General features: G+C 46.3%; 1 protein-coding gene across 1 annotated transcript in view; it reads left to right on the forward strand.

The window, feature by feature from the left end:
- LOC123368707 (NACHT, LRR and PYD domains-containing protein 3-like) overlaps positions 1-20125 on the forward strand; it is an 88899-nt gene that overhangs the window by 23724 nt on the left and 45050 nt on the right. Inside the window, exons 5-6 of the mRNA XM_045013751.1 lie at positions 6374-6463; positions 13036-13203. Coding sequence (XP_044869686.1) covers positions 6374-6463; positions 13036-13203 — 258 coding nt within the window. The remainder of the gene's footprint in view (positions 1-6373; positions 6464-13035; positions 13204-20125) is intronic.

A 20125-nucleotide genomic window follows, 5' to 3' on the forward strand; every position in this document is an offset into this window, starting at 1 on the left:
GGAACGACGGGCTAGGGTTTGGAAACCACGACCCTGCAGATCACCCAGTGCCCTAGTGTGCCCCACCCCAGGCAGTAGTGGTCTTGGTTTTCCAGGGTGGTTTTTGTGGAAGTTGTTTACAGGTCAGTGGTGTGAACATCCTGTACCAGTTCCCAGAAGCATATGGAAAACCAGGTGTACTCAGAGGGAATTGGTTAAGTTGACTTGAAAGATGACTGGGTTTATTTGCCAGAGAACTTGGTGGGGCCAAGGAACTGGTAGTCCAATTATGAGATGGCCTGTCCGTGTGTGTGTATTTTGTTGAGAGCCATACCCTCTTGTCATAGGTTTCGCCCCCACTCTGGACTTTAGAGTACAGATGTGGGGACCTGCATGTGAACCCCTAAACTGAATTACCAGCTTAGATCTGGTCTGGCTGCCACCACCCAAATAGTTTGAGTCATTTGGGAAACTGTCTTTCCCCTCAAAACCTTTTCCTCCCTGGGTAGCCTTGAAAGACTCCTCCACCAATTTTCTGGTGAACACTGATCCAAACCCCTTAGATCTTAAAACAAGGAAGAATTACTTATCCTCCCCCCCCACCCCCGCTTTCCTTCACCAATCGCTAGTGAGTCCAGATCCAATCCCCTTGGGATGTAGGAGGTGCCTTGAGTTGCCCACGGTGGTAGGGTTTTGTTTCGGGTTGTCCCTTCTGATATTCGCTCCAACTGCTACTAGTTTTTTTCTTTTCTGCCACCTCCACTCATTTGGCCCCAATCTCCCCCGCCTACATTTCAGTTTTGGCCGGAGTAAAAACAAAAATCAGTAAATCAGCCTCTTATCAAAGTAGTAAGTATTAAGAAAAACAAACCTATTTATATTCTATTTTCTTTTTGTAACTTGTCTTGGCATTAGGGGGATAATCAAATTGGGTATTCTTGTGTGTACTAAGGTTTTTGCCCAGGGGAACATTCTGTGTTTTAAATCTGTTGTCTGTAAGATCAGCTTGTATGCTATCTCCCAGAGGTTTTTTTTTCTTTTACCTTTCTTTTCTTTAATTAAAAACCTTCTTTTTAAGAACCTGATTAATTTCTCCTTGTTTTAAAATCCAAGGGGTTTGAATCGGTGTTCACCACGGAATTGGTGAAGGAGTCTCTCAAGGCTACCCAGGGAGGGGAAGGTTTTGGGGGGGAAGACAGAGTTTTCCAAATAACTCAAATATTTGGATGGTGGCAGCATATTAATCTAAGCTGGTAATTAAGCTTAGGGGTTCACATGCAGGTCCCCACATCTATACTGTAAAGTTCAGAGTGGGGGTGGAACCTATGACACCTCTGGTCTACCGAAAGGAGGGCGCCCTCCAGTCATTGATGGTCAGCATAATGTTTATAGCTCTGCTTAGCATTCTCCAGGCTAACTTTAGGTCATCTTGGGCTGCTGGGTTGTGGGATGCTGTGGATAGCTCGGGTAGAACCCAGGGTAGAACCCATAATCCAAGAAAAAAGGGGCTTTGCCCCATAGAGGTATGTTTTGCATAATAGTACGTGAACTCTGCCTGAGATAGCAGCAAGGACCAGATGTTTTGGTGGAATTTTATGTAGCACTGAAGATACTGTTCCAGGATGTGGTTGGTTCTTTCCACTTGATCTTTTGTCTGGGAGTAATAGGTGAAGGAGGGACAGAAACAGATGCCCAGAATCCAGAGAGCTCCTTGTCGGAAGTGGGAGATAAATTACACACTGTGGTCATGGATGATGTGCTCCAGGAGGACATGGAGGTGGACAATTTGATCCACCCAGACAGAGTCAGGAAGTTTCCTGGGTGGAGGTTGGGCCAGTGCAGGTGATGAAGAGTGCCACCTTTGAGAGATGGTCCACTGTTGTCAGAATGGTCATGAACCCATTGGACTCAGGTAATTCTATTACAAAATCCAAGACAACAACTGTCCAGAGGTTGGCTGAAGTCTTGAGGGACTGCAAGAGTCTGAAGGGTTTATTGTGCAGTACCTTGGAGTGGGCCCATGCATTTCAATAGACCGATAAGCCTGTGCTCTGGTCTGCATACAAGGCTCCCAGAAGAGACAAGAGACTGGGCACAGAGTTTTAAAGTTGCCAAAATGTCCTGCCAGTGAGGAGTCTTGATATACTTGTAGAGTTGTAGTCCTTGGAGATCAAGGGGGAGGGGGAGACATATATATGCCCTTTCATGTAGATATCCTGTCTTGGACATCATGGTGTTCCTTACTTATGGCTTCTGCTCATCAGGAGGGATCCCATGGGCTGTTTGAGGACGAGCAATGGCTTGGTGGGAAGCTGTGCCCAGAAAGTTATGAGGTTTGAGGCTGCAGGAGATTTTAGGGTTTGAGTCCTTTGGATCAGCATAATATTTTCCCTTCTGGGACAGAGCATTGGTAAGTATAGCGGTCAGTAGGTTTCCGGTATAGGGTGGTGTTTATGTGGCCATTATTTATTAGTACTGTAGTGTCCAGGAAGTGGATCTCTTGTGTGGACTGGTCCAGGCTGAGGTTGATGGTGGAGTGGAAATTGTTGAAATCATGATGGAATTCCTCAAGGGCTTCTTTTCCATGGGTCCAGATGATGAAGATGTCATCAATGTAGCGCAAGTAGAGTAGGGGTGTTAGGGGTTGAGAGCTAAGGAAGCGTTGTTCTAAGTCAGCCATAAAAATGTTGGCATACTGTGGGGCCATGTGGGTACCCATAGCAGTGCCGCTGATTTGAAGGTACACACTGTCCCCAAATGTGAAATAGTTATGGGTGAGGACAAAGTTACAAAGTTCAGCCACCAGGTTTGCTGTGACATTATCGGGGATACTGTTCCTGATGGCTTGTAGTCCATCTTTGTGTGGAATGTTGGTATAGGGGGCTTCTACAGCCATAGTGGTTAGTATGGTGTTTTCAGGAAGATCACCAATGGATTGTAGTTTCCTCAGGAAGTTAGTGGTGTCTCAAAGATAGCTAGGAGTGCTGGTAGCTTAGGGCCTGAGGAGGGAGTCTACATAGCCAGACAATCCTGCTTACTTACCTACATGCCTTCAGCTTTCATCCAGACCACACCACTCGATCCACTGTCGATAGCCAAGCTCTACGATACAATCGGATTTGCTTCAACCCCTCAGACAAACACCTACAAGATCTCTATCAAGCATTCTTACAACTACAATACCCACCTGCTGAAGTGAAGAAATAGATTGACAGAGCCAGAACAGTACCCAGAAGTCACCTACTACAGGACAGGCCCAACAAAGAAAGTAACAGAATGCCACTAGCCATCACCTTCAGCCCCCAACTAAAACCTCTCCAGTGCATCATCAAGGATCTACAACCTATCCTGAAGGACAATCCCTAACTCTCACAGACCTTGGGAGACAGGCGAGTCCTTGCTTACAGACAGCCCCCAAACCTGAAGCAAATACCAGCATCCAAATGCCACACAACAAAAACACTAACCCAAGAACCTATTCTTGCAACAAAGCCCGTCGCCAACTCTGTCCACATATGTATTCAGGGGATACCATCATAGGACCTAATCACATCAGCCACGCCATCAGGGGCTCGTTCACCTGCACATCTACCAATGTGATATGCCATCATGTGCCAGCAATGCCCCTCTGCCATGTACCTTGGCCAAACCGGACAATCTCTACGCAAAAGAATAAATGGACACAAATCAGATGTCAAGAATTATAAAATTCAAAAACCAGTTGGAGAACACTTCAATCTCCCTGGGCACTCGACTACAGACCTAAAAGTCGCAATATTACACCAAAAAAACCTTCAAAAACAGACTCCAACGAGAGACTGCTGAATTGGAATTAATTTGCAAATTGGACAATATCAAATTAGGCTTGAATGGGCCATTACACAAAGTAAAACTATTTCACCATGCTTATTCCCCCCCCCCTCTCTCTCTCTCACACACACACACACACACACACACACACACACACACACACACACACACACACACACACTTCGTCACATCTCCATATCAATTGCTCAAAATGGGCCATTTTCATTACCACTACAAAAAGTTCTTTTTCTCTCCTGCTGATAATAGTTCACGTTAACTGATCACTCTCCTTATAGTGTGTATGGTAACACTCATTGTTTCATGTTCTCTGTGTGTGTAAAATATATATATATATATATATATATATATATATATATATATATATATATAATCTTTCTGCTGTATTTTCCACTGCATGCATCCGATGAAGTGGGCTGTAGCCTATGAAAGCATATGCTCAAATAAATTTGTTAGTCTCTAAGGTGCCACAAGTACTCCTGTTCAATTTGTGCTTGAGGCTCGTGACATTCTTTTGTAGAATGGTGCTGGTTTGCTTGTTTTTGCTCATTTCTTTGTTGTTGCTGCTGGCCTGCGGATGTGTTAGTTCAAAGGTGTGAGATGCAGTGATGTGGTTGTGAGTGCTGAAGTAAAGAGATGGGAGCTGAGACAGATAGTGGGTGAAATCCTGGCTTCAATGAAGTCAGTAACAAAACTCCTATTCACTTCAGTGGGACCAGAATTTCAACCAGAGTGTCTCCTTTCAGTTTATAGAGTTATACAGGAAAGACTTGTACCTGCTGACAGTAGGGGGATCAATTTAAAGGTTCAGCTTCCCCCAACAGTTTGAGTCATCCCCTCCCAGGCACGCCTTCCCCTCTTACCCTTAAGGGCCCCTCCCTGTAGCTCCCAGCTGTTTGCTCCTCCCTCTCCATGCCACCGCAGTTTGCAGCTCACCAGATCCAGGAGCTTCTGCACAGGGTGGGAACCCAGCTGACAGAAACTCTGGCTGAAATCTGGGGGGACATGTAACCCTTGTGTCCCTCCCTGCTCTGGAGTTATAGATATTAAGGCCAGAAGGGACCATTAGCTCCTCTAGTCTGTTCTCATATATAACATAAGCTGTAGAATTTCACTTACCCCTATATTGAGTCTAATAGGGTGTATTTGACTAAAGCATTTCTTCCAGAAAGGCATCCAGTCTGGATTTGAAGCCATCAAGAAATGGAGAATCTACCACTTCCCGTGGTATTTTGTTCCAATGGTTAACCACCCTCACTGCTTGTTTTTTTTTTTTAAAGTGTGCCTTATGTCTCATTTGAGTTTGTCTGGCCTTAACTTCAAGCCATTGGGTCTTGTTATGCCTTTCTCCACTAGATTAAAGAGAGCCCGTTAGTACCTGTTATTTCCTCCCCATGTAGGTACTTGGACACCGTAATGAAGTCACATCTTGATCTTACTTTCGCTAAACTAAAAAAAAATTGAGCTTCTTCAGTCACTCACTGGCATTTTCTCCAGCCCTCAAATAATTTTTGAGGCTTCTTTCTAGTGTTTCAACAACCTATTAAAATTTTTGACATCAGAATTGGACACAGCATTCCAGTATCAGTCTCATCAATTTACATTCATAAAAACCCCACTGAGGAAGGCTGAAGAGGGCTGGATTGACATTTTTTGATTTTGTCGTCTTTGTCAGTTGCTCCATATTAAGTGGCAGGACAAGCTCAGCACTGGTTTGGTTTCAGCAGTTTTCTTGGCGTCAACACATTATTAGGATGGAAGATTAATGAACTACAAAACATGTTTACCAAGGAATGCTACTAGATGGTGGGTGGTCACGTGGGTGTCAAAAGCTTTGGTGGCACAATAAGAATGCCAATAGTTTATATAGATTGAGAATCCAGCCAGACCCATCATAAGGTCCCAGGTAGAGATTGATCTGGATGGTGCTCAATCTGCAATGAGGCTTTGTCCATTAGGGATTTGCCATGATGATGATAATCCAGCACTATTTGTTATACAGATGGTGCCTTAAAATTAACTCGGCCTCCTACACACACTGGGGATGTAATTTCAGAAAGTGTAACACCAATCACACATTGCTGAGTGATTGTTGTCCTACTTTAAATTGTAAGCAAATACTCATCTTCTTGCTTTTTACTTCAGTGGGTAAATTAAAGTCAACTCTCTTGGTCAGAGAAACACAATCATTCCTATTATATCTCCAGAACTGATTTAAGAAATGACTGACCAACACAAAAGCATAAAACCACTGTAGACATTCCCGTTGGTGTGAGTTCTTAGAACTGCATGTGAATGCCCAGAGTACCACAAGTTCAAAAAATGAATAGGTTACACTTAGCAGAACCTATTCTATTTGACTCTGTGTATTAAAAGTACATCTTACTGTACTGGATATATTTTTGGTTTGGAGGATTTAGGTATGAATGGAACACATTGAAATAGCAGAATCTCTCATTCACGGTGCATGATCACTCCATATAAGAGCCTATTTTACTGTTCATGAAATAGATTTAAAATTTGTGTCCAGAGAACAACATAGAAAATGTCTATTCTCTCTTTTCAGGGCAAAACATCAGCATGAGCCGCGTCACTCACCTATTTACCTGTTCTGTGAAGCATTGGAAGATCCAAGCTGTAAATTAAAGAAACTAAAGTAAGAAATTGTTCCTTCCTTTTTAAAAATCCCCTTTTTACTGCTGTTATCCCAGAAATTCTACAGCCGCGCAGCTCTTCACTATGGCTGCTCAGGAATTTGTTTAACTGTCCAGTAAATGGGGCAGATACTCAGCTGGTGTAAACTGTCATAGCTCCGTTGACATCAAGTTGCACCAGCTGAGTATTTGCTGGAATACATGTGGGTTTGGCTTATATGGCAGCCTAGTGGTTCAATGATATTTATCCCAGGTGAGGAGGAGAGACAGAGCTAAGCAGTGTGGCTGTGGGTGGTTTAAGGTCAGGCAAGACTCAGGAGGTTGGAGGGAAGATTTTAGGTATTTTAATCTTAGATATTTCTAAGGTGCCCATCACCATGGTATCTAAACCCTGTGGAAGTCTATTTGTTTACCATTCATGTATCTTCGTTTGATCTCATTTCTCCCTGATTCAAAGGTGGGGTTTGGGGGACAGGAGGGGGTGATTTTTCTCTCTCTCTCTCTCTCTCTGTCCCAGTGTGATGGTTCTCGGGGCACCCAGGATTAAGAGTCACTTCATTACCTTCTGAGTCACTGAAGTTCTCAAATCCTGGTTTAAAGAGTTCAAGTTACAGAGAATCCACCATTTGCACAAGTTTAAACCTGCAAGTGAAAAGATAAATTATTTATTAGACAAAAGGAAGGTCCCGGACGATTGGAAAAAGGCAAATATACTGCCCATATTTTTAAAAAGGGAAGAAAGAGAACCTGGGGAACTACAGATCCGTCAGCCTCACTTCAGTCCCCAGCAAAATCATGGAGTAGGTCCTTTATTAATCCATTTTGAAGCACTTGGAGGAGAGGAAGGTGATCAGGAATAGTCATCATAGATTCACCAAGGGCAAGTCATGCCTGACCAACCTGATTGTCTTCTATGATGAGATAACTGGCTCTGTGGACATGGGGAAAGTGGTGGATGTGATATATCTTGACTTTAGCAAAGCTTTTGATACGGTCTCCCACAGTATTCTTGCCAGCAAGTTAAAGAAGTATGGATTGGATGAATGGATTATAAGGTGGATAGAAGCTGGCTAGATTGTCAAGCTCATTGCGGGGTAGTGATCAACAGCTTGATGTCTAGTTGGCATCCGCTATGAAGTGGAGTGCCCCAGGGGTCGGTCCTGGAGCCAGTTTTGTTCAACATCTTTATTAATTATATGGATGATGGGATGAATTGCACCCTCAGCAAGTTTGCAGATGACACTAAACTGGGCAGAGAGGTAGATACACTGGCGGGTTGGGGTAGGATCCAGAGTGACCTAGACAAATTGGAGGATTGGGCCAAAAGAAATCTGATGAGGTTCAAAAAGGACAAGTACAGAGTCCTGAACTTAGGAAGGAAGAATCCCATGCACTGCTACAGGCTGGGGGCCGATTCGCTAAGCAGCAGTTCTGCAGAAAAGGACCTGGGGATTACAGTGGATGAGAAGCTGGATATGAGTCAGCAGCGTGCCCTTGTTGACAAGAAGGCCAACGGCATATTGGGCTGTATTAGTAGGGGCATTTCCAGCAGATCAAGGGAAGTGATTATTCCCCTCTATTCGGCACTGGTGAGCTCACACCTGGAATATTGTGTCCAGTTTTAGTCCCCCAACTACAGAAGGGATGTGGACCAATTGGAGAGAGTCCAACGACGGGCAATGAAAAATATTAGGGGGCTGGGGCACATGTCTTACGTGGAGAGTCTGAGGTATCTGGGGTCATTTAGTCTGCAGAAGAGAAGGTGGGGGGGTTGATAGCAGCCTTAAACTACATGAAGGGGGATTCCAAAGACAATGGAGCTCGGCTATTCTCAGTGGTGGCAGATGACAGAACAAGGAGCAATGGTCTCAAGTTGCAGTGGGAGAGGTTTATGTTGGATATTAGGAAACACTGTTTCACTAGGAGGGTGGTGAAGCACTGGAATGGGTTACCTAGGATGGTGGTGGAATCTTCATTCTTAGAGGTTTTTAAGGCCCGGCTTGACAAAGCCCAAGTTGGTATGATTTAGTTGGGGATTGGTCCTGCTTTGAGCAGGGGATTGGACTAGATGACCTCCTGAGATCTCTTCCAACCCTAATATTCTATGATACTATGATTCTACCCATTTCAAAAACAAAGTTTGACAAGCTCAGACTTAGGTCACTGTGTGGGACCCCAGAGTTGCTGAATTAACTGAAGAAGCTGCAGAGCAGCTACTCTGATTTTCTATTGGACACTTGACCTGTCACGGCTCAGAGATCATGGCAAATGTGGATCTCCACTAAGTGGTGTTGATGTACAACCTATCTCTCAGAAGCTTTTCTTAGTCAGAGGGATCTTATATTTCATTCATTTCACAGACTGTATTTCTTTCCTATATTTCATGTGAGATTCTTACCTAGGTGCTTGTAGCAAGTAGCTGGCCTTCACATGGAATAGGGCCGAGTTCTCCTGTTCCAATCCAGATGTGCCCTAACTTGGTGTAATGAGGAGGGCAGGACTGCACCTGGAAGTTAACAATGAGTTCAGAATCCTGAGAGGGAGGAGTCCAAACCCCAGAGAGGGAGCCCAGAAGCAGAACTGGGCTAACAGCTTCAGGGAGGGGGTGCCCTGGATGGGGGGGAATCGGGAGCATTTACTGGTTGAGCAGTGGGGCCAGACCAGGCTGGTGAAAGCTGAAGGCAGTTGGGGTTTCATCTGTAAACTTCCCTAGGCCAGAGAGCGATGGCTGGTGAGGGCTGAAGGTGGACAGCAGCAGAGGGAGAGGTCTGCTGGCTCTCTCAGCTGGAGAGCTGCAACCAGAGGGGGCTGAAGGCTGGGGAATGATGATGGGGCGTGCATAACATAGTGGCGATGAAATTTTTCTAGCTGTTGGCATAGATGACTTATGTGGAGGGGCCATGCAGGGTTGAGTGTCCCCCCAACAACCGCCTTCTGGGTGGGGAGCTGTGATGCATGGTTAGAAAGGGTTAAATATCCTGCAACATAAATAACCTTCATAAGATATGTGGGGAGGTAATGTTTGTGTTTTTGTGTATTTACATACATACGAGTAGGGTAGACAATGTAATCAACAGTCCCTGTCTATACTGTATTCTGATAATTCAGAAGTCAAAAGAACATCTTATTATGTAAATGAATTGTAAACACGAGATATCTCAGTATTCATCCCTCTTTGAAATGTACCTTGAATGGTGGAGGAACAAGCAAATGGCCTTATGTTAATTTGTATAGCTAAGTACCAGTGATGGGCCTCCTTCAAAGTCATCCTATTGACCTTTTGTTCCCTGAGAAATTCCAACTTGTCAAGAAACATGAAATTGTATAAAAAATCCTTGGGTCATAGAATCATAGAATCTCAGGGTTGGAAGGGACCTCAGGAGGTCATCTAGTCCAACTCCCTGCTCAAAGCAGGACCAAACCCAACTAAATCATCCCAGCCAGGGCTTTGTCAAGCCTGACCTTAAAAACCTCTAAGGAAGGAGATTCCACCACCTCCCTAGGTAACCCATTCCAGTTCTTCACCACCCTACTAGTGAAAAAGTTTTTCCTAATGTCCAACCTAAACCTCCCCCTCTGCAACTTGAGACCATTACTCCTTGTTCTGTCATCTTCTACCACTGAGAACAGTCTAGATCCATCCTCTTTGGAACCCCCTTTCAGGTAGTTGAAAGCAGCTATCAAATCCCCCCTCATTCTTCTCTTCTGCAGACTAAACAATCCCAGTTCCCTCAGCCTCTCCTCATAAGTCATGTGCTCCAGCCCCCTAATCATTTTTGTTGCCCTCCGCTGGACTCTCTCCAATTTATCCACATCCTTCTTGTAGTGTGGGGCCCAAAACTGGACACAGTACTCCAAATGAGGCCTCACCAGTGCTGAACAGAGGGGGATGATCACATCCCTCGATCTGCTGGAAATGCCCCTACTTATACAAACCAAAATGCCATTAGCCTTCTTGGCAACAAGGGCACACTGTTGACTCATATTCAGCTCTTCGTCCACCGTAACCCCTAGGTCCTTTTCTGCAGAACTGCTGCCCAGCCATTCGGTCCCTAGTCTGTAGCAGTGCATGGGATTCTTCCGTCCTAAGTGCAGGACTCTGCACTTGTCCTTGTTGAACCTCATCATATTTCTTTTGGCCCAATCCTCTAATTTGTCTAGGTCCCTGATTCTGTGATCTCAGATTTGCTTAAGCTTCTTCAGGGGAAGTTTGAGTTGCAAGATTGAGGTCCCCGTTATGCTGGCATGCCCTGAATATGATATTTGGACATTGGACAATAAACTATGAACTATTTCTGAAAGAACTCTTTGCAACTACAAAGCTCACCATCTCTGCTATGAATCTGCACCTCAGTGAACTGAACTCATGTCTGTATGTATATTGATCTTTTAATCATAACCTCTCTGTCTTTTGTTTTTTAATAAATTTTAGTTTAATTAATAAGAATTGGCTGTAGCGTGTATTTGGGTAAGATCTGGAATATTCAATAACCTGGAAGGTCATGTGTCCGATCCTTTGGGATTGGTAGAACCTGTTCTTTTATGTGATGAAATAAGATTTATAGAAATTTTCATTATTTTTGACGTGGGTATCTGGATGGGGGCCTGAGACTGGATCACTTGAAGGGAACAGTGTTGTTTGGTCTTCTGAGTAAACAGTAAGGTAATAAAGAAGTTGGTTTATGCTGGCCTGGTGAATCTAAGTATTGGAATATCCACCAGCTTTATGGGAACTGTCTGCCCCATTCTTTGCTGTTCACCCTAATTTGGTGACCACAGCTGGCTCCACACTAGGACGCCAGTCACAGGAGTGGAAGGGCCGGGGCCAGAGTCAGAAGAGAAGAGGTGGGGCCAGAGCCTATTCTAGCGGTACACTGCCTGGGACCCTGCCTGGTGCAGCACAGCAGCTGATGGGGAGAGCACTTGACTGTGGCAGCACTGGGCTGTTCCCCCGCTCTGGCTCAGCTTTTGTGGACAGGAGCCAAGCAAGCCGCCTCCCCGCCCCATACACACACTCCACCCAGCATGCTTGGAATTGGCTCCTGTCCCCAGAAGCCAAGCCGGGGGAGGCAGCGGGCTGCCACCCCTCCCCACAGTCTTCCTCCCAGGCAGCTGCTGCAGCGCACAGAGCATGTCGGGGTGACAGGTTGGCTCTGACTCGCTCAGCTACTGTCCTGGAAGCCAGGTCTGGATGGGAGGCCGCCCGCTACTGCCCCAGCCAGGCACGCTCCCAGGCAGCTGTTGCGCTGCATCACACAACGTCCAGGAGTGGCTCCATCCTGCTCCCTGCCTGGGTCTGCTGGGAGGCGAGCCAGCACAGCGGGAAGATAGATCCTCCCCCTCACAGGTAACGTTGGGTGAGGAGGAGGCGGAGTGAGCATGGGGGCCCTGGCTGTAGGTGGGGCAGGGAGGAGATTCGTGAGGAGATTAGATGTCCTCCTCCTTTAGCTAGTTTCCCCCCACATACTGGCTGATATTTTGGGCACTAAGGGGAAATTGAGGCCGGGCTGGTAGGCTAGTGAAAACACAGGGTTTTCAGTCCTGCTTCAAGTGTAAATCTGCATGTGAACTTAATCATGGAGCTGCTACTACCCCTGCATACACTCCCATCTCTCACTGAGTTGATGTTTGCTTTTAGACTGTTTGTTTATGCATCTGCTAGGAAAAAAATCTAATTTATTTGGGGTCATGTGGTTCTGATGTATGCACATCTCTTTACAGTACATCATAATAAGACATACTAGCCAGCCATCTGAGTACAGAATTCCAGATGAAAACCATGAATGCTCTTGTGATTTTGATTGAATAGAATTTTGCCTTTGTAATGCATGGCAAATTTCTAAAATACTGGAAAGGGCACTGGAGATTTTAAAAACATCTAGGTTGGTCCAACATTCCATGCCCCCTCCCACTCTATACCCCCACCCAATATCTAAGGAACCCTTTTTGATTTTTGTTTTCCCTTTCAACAGCTCTTAAAATGTTTGCCTTGGTTTGGTGTGGTCAGTAGTTGTGCAGCAGAGCTAGAGTCTGGGGTGCAGAAAAGCAGGATCTCCCAGCTCTTGCTTTGAGCTTGATGCAGCTACCTGCATCCTCCCTGTAGAGATGAGACTTCTCTGATTCAGTCACACCATCCCAGGGCACATCAGTGCCAAATGCAGTATGAATGGTTGAGAGCTGGGTAGGGGGGATTTAGGGTGGCCAGACAGCTGCCCTTTAAATTCTGGTTAGTCCATGGAAAGGCTGAGGGGCGGTACTTAGTGTTGGAGTCTTACCCCAAACCTTAATCTTTATTGGTCAATGGCAGAGGTTTAAGGATTTGGGTGTCTGGGCCTTTCACAGTGCTGACTGGTCAAGAGTGAAGTGTAAGGTTGGAGCTTAGGTAAGAAATCCCACACAACACCAGTTTCTCATTGGACAAAGGGTGGGGCTTGGGAAAGCGAGTGCAGCGGGGTCATTCTGGGTGCTGATTGGTCAGGGAGAGGGGCTGGTGGGTGAGGCCGCCTGTCAGAACAGCTGTGACAAGCCCTATTCACAACGTGATCACTCTTGTCTGTGTGTCTCTCTCCTGTAGGTTGCATGGGTGTCTTACAGGTGCTTGCTGCAGGGATCTCGCTGATGTTCTCAAAGCCAGAGAGAGCCTGACAGAGCTGGACCTGGGTTATAATGATCTGGGCAATGCTGGAGTGCGGCTGCTCTGTGAAGGACTAAAACACCCGACCTGCAAACTGCAGAAACTGGAGTAAGTAACATTTGGCCTCCTCTGTGTATTCACAGGTGTCCTCTGTGTAAAGCACTTGGCAGGGTGAGAGATGGTGAAAGGGAGAAAAGGATTTTTGTCTCTCTCTGCTCCACTCTGGTGGTTCTTGGGGACTGAAAGTCACCTCGTTACCCCTGCCTACAGCTAGACAGGGTCTTACTTGTAGTAGCTGGGCGGCAGTTGCCTAAAACAACCAGCCCTTCACTCACTCAAGCACTCTCCTCTGGGCTTATGCGAGCCCCAGCTTTGTCTTGCAGGCTGACTAGAGGGGCATCCTAATCACTGAGTCCCTTTGCGTTCTCCTGTGATACCCAACCCCTGACTCTGGAGACTCCATAAATACCAGATCTTTTGAACCAAAAGGTGCCGTGCACCCCAGTTTACCAGATATACCTTAAATCACAGCTCCTGCAAGCCACATAGCACTTGTGAACTCTTGTAATAAAACAAAAGTAGCTTTATTTAAGAAAGAAATAAAGATTAATCTAGAAATGAGAGAAAGTTATGGAAACAACTGGTTACAACAGAAAACAAAATCATAAAATCATGAGCATGGGTCTATACCTGTAAGTAGTTACCTTTTCTAGCTAATAAAGTAGGTTTTCCCCACACAGTTCAGTCAGTTGTAGAACTCTATGGTTTCATAAGAACCAGGATTCAAACATTCAGGACACCCTCCACAACTCCTCAAAGGGTTTCCTCAGTGAATGAATACAGAGCGCCTTTCCCTAAACTCTGTTATACTGAGAACTGTCATCTGCTGTATGCATAGCCAGGGCAATCTCCTGCCTGCTGTAAGGTTCCTTTTCACCTCCAAGTGGTTTTGATATTTGCCATTGTCTTTGATGGCTTTCCATTGACAGTTCTGGGATGTGGCAAGGGTAGACAACACAGCTTTCTGTAGATACGTTACTTGTTATACTTGATGGATAAATATCCTGTAAGATGTATTTGGTGTACTGAGTTTGTCAGGTCTGAGGTTTGAGCTTTTTGTAAAGAACAGAGGACCCTTTGCCAAGTGCTTTCTGTGTGAGGGTGTCACTGCTCACAACGCATGTGCAGATCTTTGTATAGGACACGACCATTTAAAGCAGACAGGCCAAAAATAGTGATTAAGAGCACTAAGGGCACTGACTGAGCCAGTCGTAACAGGCCCCTCTGGTGCCTCCATGGGACTAATAACTGCCATAATTCTTCCTGGGTCTGGGATTCCTGAACCACATGGTATAGGAGGTCTTCACGGACCTCAAATTGGGGTCCCTGCAGAGTCTGTTGCTCAGTGCCCCCACCCGGTCAGGGTTTGTCACCTACTCCCAAGCCCTACTCATGAAGTCCCCTCCAAGCTCCAGCCACTCGCGTTCAGTCACCCTGTCATCCTGACTTCGGAGGTGGGATCTTCGGGGGTACTGGTTTTAGGAGGTGGGGCGGTCTGCCACCACATCCTCCAGGGCCTCCTGCACTACATGGCCTCTCTTTAGTGGGCTGATCTTTTCTTCCTCTGGTGCCCGACGGCTGCAGTCCTGCACAATCTCGCGGAACCCCCACCAGTCCTCTCCCAAGATCACGGGGTAGGCCAGCGTTGGGACCAGTCCAACTCAGCACACCTCCTCCTGGCACCCATTGGCCAGCCATACCCACACAGCTGGGTCCGTTTGTATATCCCTGTTCATACACTGTAGGAGTATTGGGGCCCCTGCTGGATTGGGAGAGTTGACCAAATTGGCCTAAATGAGTGTCTGGCTACAGCCCGAGTCAATCAACGCGGTCACAGGGATGCCTTATACCCATAGGGTTATCAGGAGTTTGGCACAGCCTTTCTGGTGTGCCTTGAAGCCTGTGGCTAATGCTTGGCCATAGCTGCAATCTATGAGGACAGTCACAATGGAAATGCCCTTCTTGGCCACACTCACAGCACTTCCTCAGTTCTGCCCCCATTGGGGTGTTCATGGTTGGGTCAACTGGTCTCCCCTGTGGGTGTTTTTTCCCTTGACCCAAGGGTAGATGTGAAGTTCCCCTGGTGTTCTCTGGACCGGTGATCTGCTAGGTCACTCCAATCCTCAACTCCAGGAGTGAGCCTTACCCTGCTCTGCTGTGAGAACCCCCACTCCTGGGCTGTTCACACACAGTCTCTAGCATGTAAGCTGCTTGGATTGTGCAACCGAGTGACACCAGCCAACATCTCCAGTCCCCAACACAACCCTAGGAACCTTTGTCTTGCAGTGTCCAGTTATGCCCTCTGGATGCTGCAAGCTTATATGGGTTTGTCAATTTAACAAATAAATTGATATGTACCAGGTTTCTTATCCCAAGGGGAGTCTCTGACATGCTTCAAATGCACTGTTTCAGGTGGAATAAACAAACAGATTTATTAACTACAAAGATAGATTTCAAGTGATTATAAGTCAAAGCACAAGAAGTCAGATTTGGTCAAATGAAATAAAAGCAAAATGCACTCTAAGCTGATCTTAACACTTTCAGTGCCCTTACAAACTTAGATGATTCTCACCACAGGCTGGCTGGTTGCCCTTCAGCCAGGCTCTCCCCTTTGATCAGCGCTTCAGTCGCTTAGTGGTGATGTCTGTAGATGGAGGTAGAAGAGAGAGGAAGAGCCTGGCAAACATCTCTGCCTTTTAGCATGTTCTTTCTTCCTTCTTGACTTTGCCCCCCATTTCAGAGTCAGGTGAGCATTACCTCATCATAGTCCCAAACTGGCCAAAGGAAGTGGGGGTGACTCACTTGTGAGTCCAACAGATCCTTTGTTGCTGCCTAGGCCAGTGTCCTTTGTTCCTGTAAGGCTGGGCTGAGTTTGTCCCATACATGCCCTGATGATTGTGAACTGCCCTCTGCTTGTGGAGAGTTTTTGCCTGGGCTTGCTTTAAACCACAAAGACACATTTTCAGCCTCATAACTATATACATGAAATTATAACCTATAATATTACTGTAACATTACTGTAACAACAATGCTCAGTGCATCTTGAGCCTTCCAAAGATACCTGAAATGACAAACTTTGCATTAGATACCACACAATAATATTATAAGGGTGAACATGGTTGTGTAGGGTGTTCCCACAAGGGACAGAACATCACAGTGGGGCTTAGGCAGGAAGTCCCACCCTACACTGGTTCCTCATTGGACAAAGGGTTGGGCTTGGGAAGCGATGGGAGGACAGGGCAGTTCTGGCTCATTCTGGGTGCTGATTGGTCAGGGAGAGAGGCTGTAGGGCAGGAACACCTGTCCTGTAGGGCAGGAACACCTGATGACCTCTGTTCACAGCGTGATCCCTCTTGTCTGTGTTTCTCTCTCCGGCTTCAGCTTGTGGGATTGTGAGCTCACAGGCGCTTGCTGTGGGTATCTCGCCAATGTTCTCAGCACCAACCAGAGCCTGACAGAGCTGAAGTTGTGTGCAAATTCTCTGGGCAATGCTGGCGTGCGGCTGCTGTGCGAGCGACTGACACACCCAAACTGTAAACTGCAGTGACTGGGGTAAGTAACATTGGGCCTCTTCTGTGTATTCACAGGTGTCCTCTATGTAAAACGCTGGACAAAGTGAGAGATAGTGGAGGGGACAAAAGGGTTTTTCTGTCTTTCTGCCCCACTCTGATGGTTTCCAGGGACTGAAAGTCACCTCGTTACCCCCTGTCTACAGCAAGAGGGGGTCTTACTTGTAGTAGGTGGGCATCAGCTCCCTGAAACCACCAGCTCTTCACTCACTCACTCAAGCATTCTCCTCTGAGCTTCTGCCAGCCCCAGCTTTGCCTGCAGGCTGACAAGGGGGGCACCTTAATCACTGAGTCCCTTTGAATGGTTCTCCTGTGATACCCAGTCCCCGACTCTGGCTACTCACATAAATACCAGATCCTCTGTGCCCGAAGGTGCCGTGTACCCCAGTTTACCAGATTTACCTTAAATCACCACTCTGGTACACCACACAGCACTTGTGAACTCTTATAATAAAACAAAAGTAATTGTTTTAAAAAAGAAAAAGATTTATCTAGAAATGAGAGAAAGTTATGGAAACAACTGGTTACAACAGAAAACAATAATATGAACCCTTGAACCCGGGTCTTCACCTGTATGTCTACACCTAGCTAATAATGTAGGTTTTCACTACAAAGTTCAGTCAGTTGCAGAACTAGCTGGTGTCATACGAACCAGGATCCAAACATTCAGTATACCTTCCACAACTCCTCAAAGGGTTTCCTCAGTGAATGAATACAGAGCGCCTTTCCCTACACTCTGTTATACTGAAAACTGTTGTCTGCAATCTCCTGCCTGCTGTAAGGTTCCTTTTCACCTCCAAGTGGTTTTGATATTTGCCATTGTCTTTGATGGCTTTCCATTGACAGTTCTGGGATGTGGCAAGGGTAGACGACACAGCTTTCTGTAGATAGGTTACTTGTTATACTTGATGGATAAACATCCTATAAGATGTGTTTGGCGTAGTGAGTTTATCAGGTCTGAGTTGACTGCTGTTTGTAATGAACTTGAGACCCTTTGCCAAGCACTCTCTGTATCACACTCAACCCATTATCTTTTCTCTTATTCTTTATCTTTCCTCTTATTACACCAACTCCATCTCATGCTGGCCCTGGTGTTGTTTCTGGCAAACAATATTCTTCCTTTGGGCCTAGAGCACTCTCATCTCCACCTTGTAAAGGATAACACAGGAGAGAGAGGACTGAATTCAGCTACAAAGCAAACCATGAACCAGCAAAACTACTCAACAAATAAGAAAAACAAACAAATTCTGCCTAAGATACTAACAACATTATTGAAGAAATGAATTAAAGGAAAAAGTCCAGCTCCTCACTTCCATGAGGTCTGACACACAACACTGCTGTTGCTCTTTATTATACACTCTGGATCTCCAGGCCCACAAACGGTATGGGACTGAGGAATGGCATTAGGAGCTGTTGATTGTTTGTCATGGCATCTACAAGTGTGAGGTGTCGCGGCTCACAACACATGAGCCGATCCTTGTGCATGACACAACCATTTAAAGCAGGCAATGCAGCAAACCAAAAAGAGTTACTAAGGGTATGTCTACACTACAGGATTATTCCGATTTTACAGAAACGGGTATTTGGAAACAGATTGTATAAAGTCGAGTGCACGCGGCCACACTAAGCACATTAATTCGGCGGTGTGCGTCCATGTACCAAGGCTAGCTTTGATTTCCAAAGCATTGCACTGTGGGTAGCTATCCCATAGCTATCCCATAGTTCCCGCAGTCTCCCCCGCCCATTGGAATTCTGGGTTGAGATCCCAGTGCATGATGGGGCAAAAAACATTGTCACTGGTGGTTCTGGGTACAGCCTCACCCCTCCCTCCATGAAAGCAACAGCAGACAACCGTTTTGCGCTTTTTTCCTGGGTGAACTGTGCAGACGCCATACCACAGCAAGCATGGAGCCTGCTCAGATCAAGACAGCAGTCATAGTCGTTGTAAACACCTCGCTCATTCTCATGCAGTTTATGCTGAACCAGGACCTGAAAAACCAGGTGAGGAGGAGGCGGCTATGGCAGCGACGCAACGAGAGTGATGAGAACATGGACACAGAATTCTCTCAAACCGCGGGCCATGGTGCTTTGAAAATCATGCTGGTAATGGGGCAGTTTCTAGCCATTGAACGCCAATTTTGGGCCCGGGAAACAAGCACAGACTGGTGGGACCGCATAGTATTGCAGGTGTGGGACGATTCCCAGTGGCTGCGAAACTTTCGCATGCGTAAGGCCACTTTCATGGAACTTAGTGACTTGCTTTCCCCTGCCCTGAAATGCCAGAATACCAACATGAGAGCAGCCCTCACAGTTGAGAAGCGAGTAGCAATAGCCCTCTGGAAGCTTGCAACACCAGACAGCTACCGGTCAGTCGGGAATCAATTTGGAGTGGGCAAATCTACTGTGGGGGCTGCTGTGATGCAAGTAGCCAAAGCAATCACTAAGCTGCTGCTACGAAAGGTAGTGACTCTGGGAACTGTGCAGGTCTTAGTGGATGGCTTTGCTGCAATGGGATTCCCTAACTATGGTGGGGCGATAGATGGAACCCATAACCCTATCTTGGCACCGGAGCACCAGGGCACCCAGTACGTAAACCGCAGGGGGGACTTTTCTATGGTGCTGCAAGCACTGGTGGATCACTAGGGACGTTTCAACCAACATCAACGTGGGATGGCCGGGAAGGGTTCATGACGCTCGTGTCTTCAGGAACACTAATCTGTTTAAATGGCTGCAGCAAGGGAATTACTTCCCAGACCAGAATATAACAGTTGGGTATGTTGAAATGCCTATAGTTATCCTTGGGGACCCAGCCTACCCCTTGATGCCATGGCTCATGAAGCCCTACACAGGCAGCCTGGACAGTAGTCAGGAGCTGTTCAGCTATAGGCTGAGCAAGTGCAGAATGGTGGTAGAATGTGCATTTGGTCATTTAAAGAGATGCTGGCGCACATTACTGACTCGCTCAGACCTCAGCCAAACCAATATCTCCATTGTTATTGCTGCTTGCTGTGTGCTCCACAATCTCTGTGAGAGTAAGGGGGAGACCTTTATGGCGGGGTGGGAGGCTGAGGCAAATCACCTGGCCGCTGATTACGCGCAGCCAGACACCAGGGCGATTAGAAGAGCACACCAGGAAGCAGTGCGCATCAGAGAAGCTTTGAAAACCAGTTTCATCACTGGCCAGGGTACGGTGTGACTGTTTTTGTTTCTCCTTGATGAAAACCCACTCCCTTGATTGACTCAATCCTTGTAAGCAACCCACCCTCCCCCTTCAATCACAGCTTGCTTTCTAAGGAAATAAAGTCTCTATTGTTTAAAAATCATGTATTCTTTATTAATTGATTATAAAAAGAGGGAGAGAACTGACAAGGTAGCCTGGGTGGGGTTTGGGAAGAGGATAG

This window comes from Mauremys mutica, chromosome 4, assembly GCF_020497125.1.
Source record: "Mauremys mutica isolate MM-2020 ecotype Southern chromosome 4, ASM2049712v1, whole genome shotgun sequence".
NCBI classification, from domain to species: Eukaryota; Metazoa; Chordata; order Testudines; family Geoemydidae; genus Mauremys; species Mauremys mutica.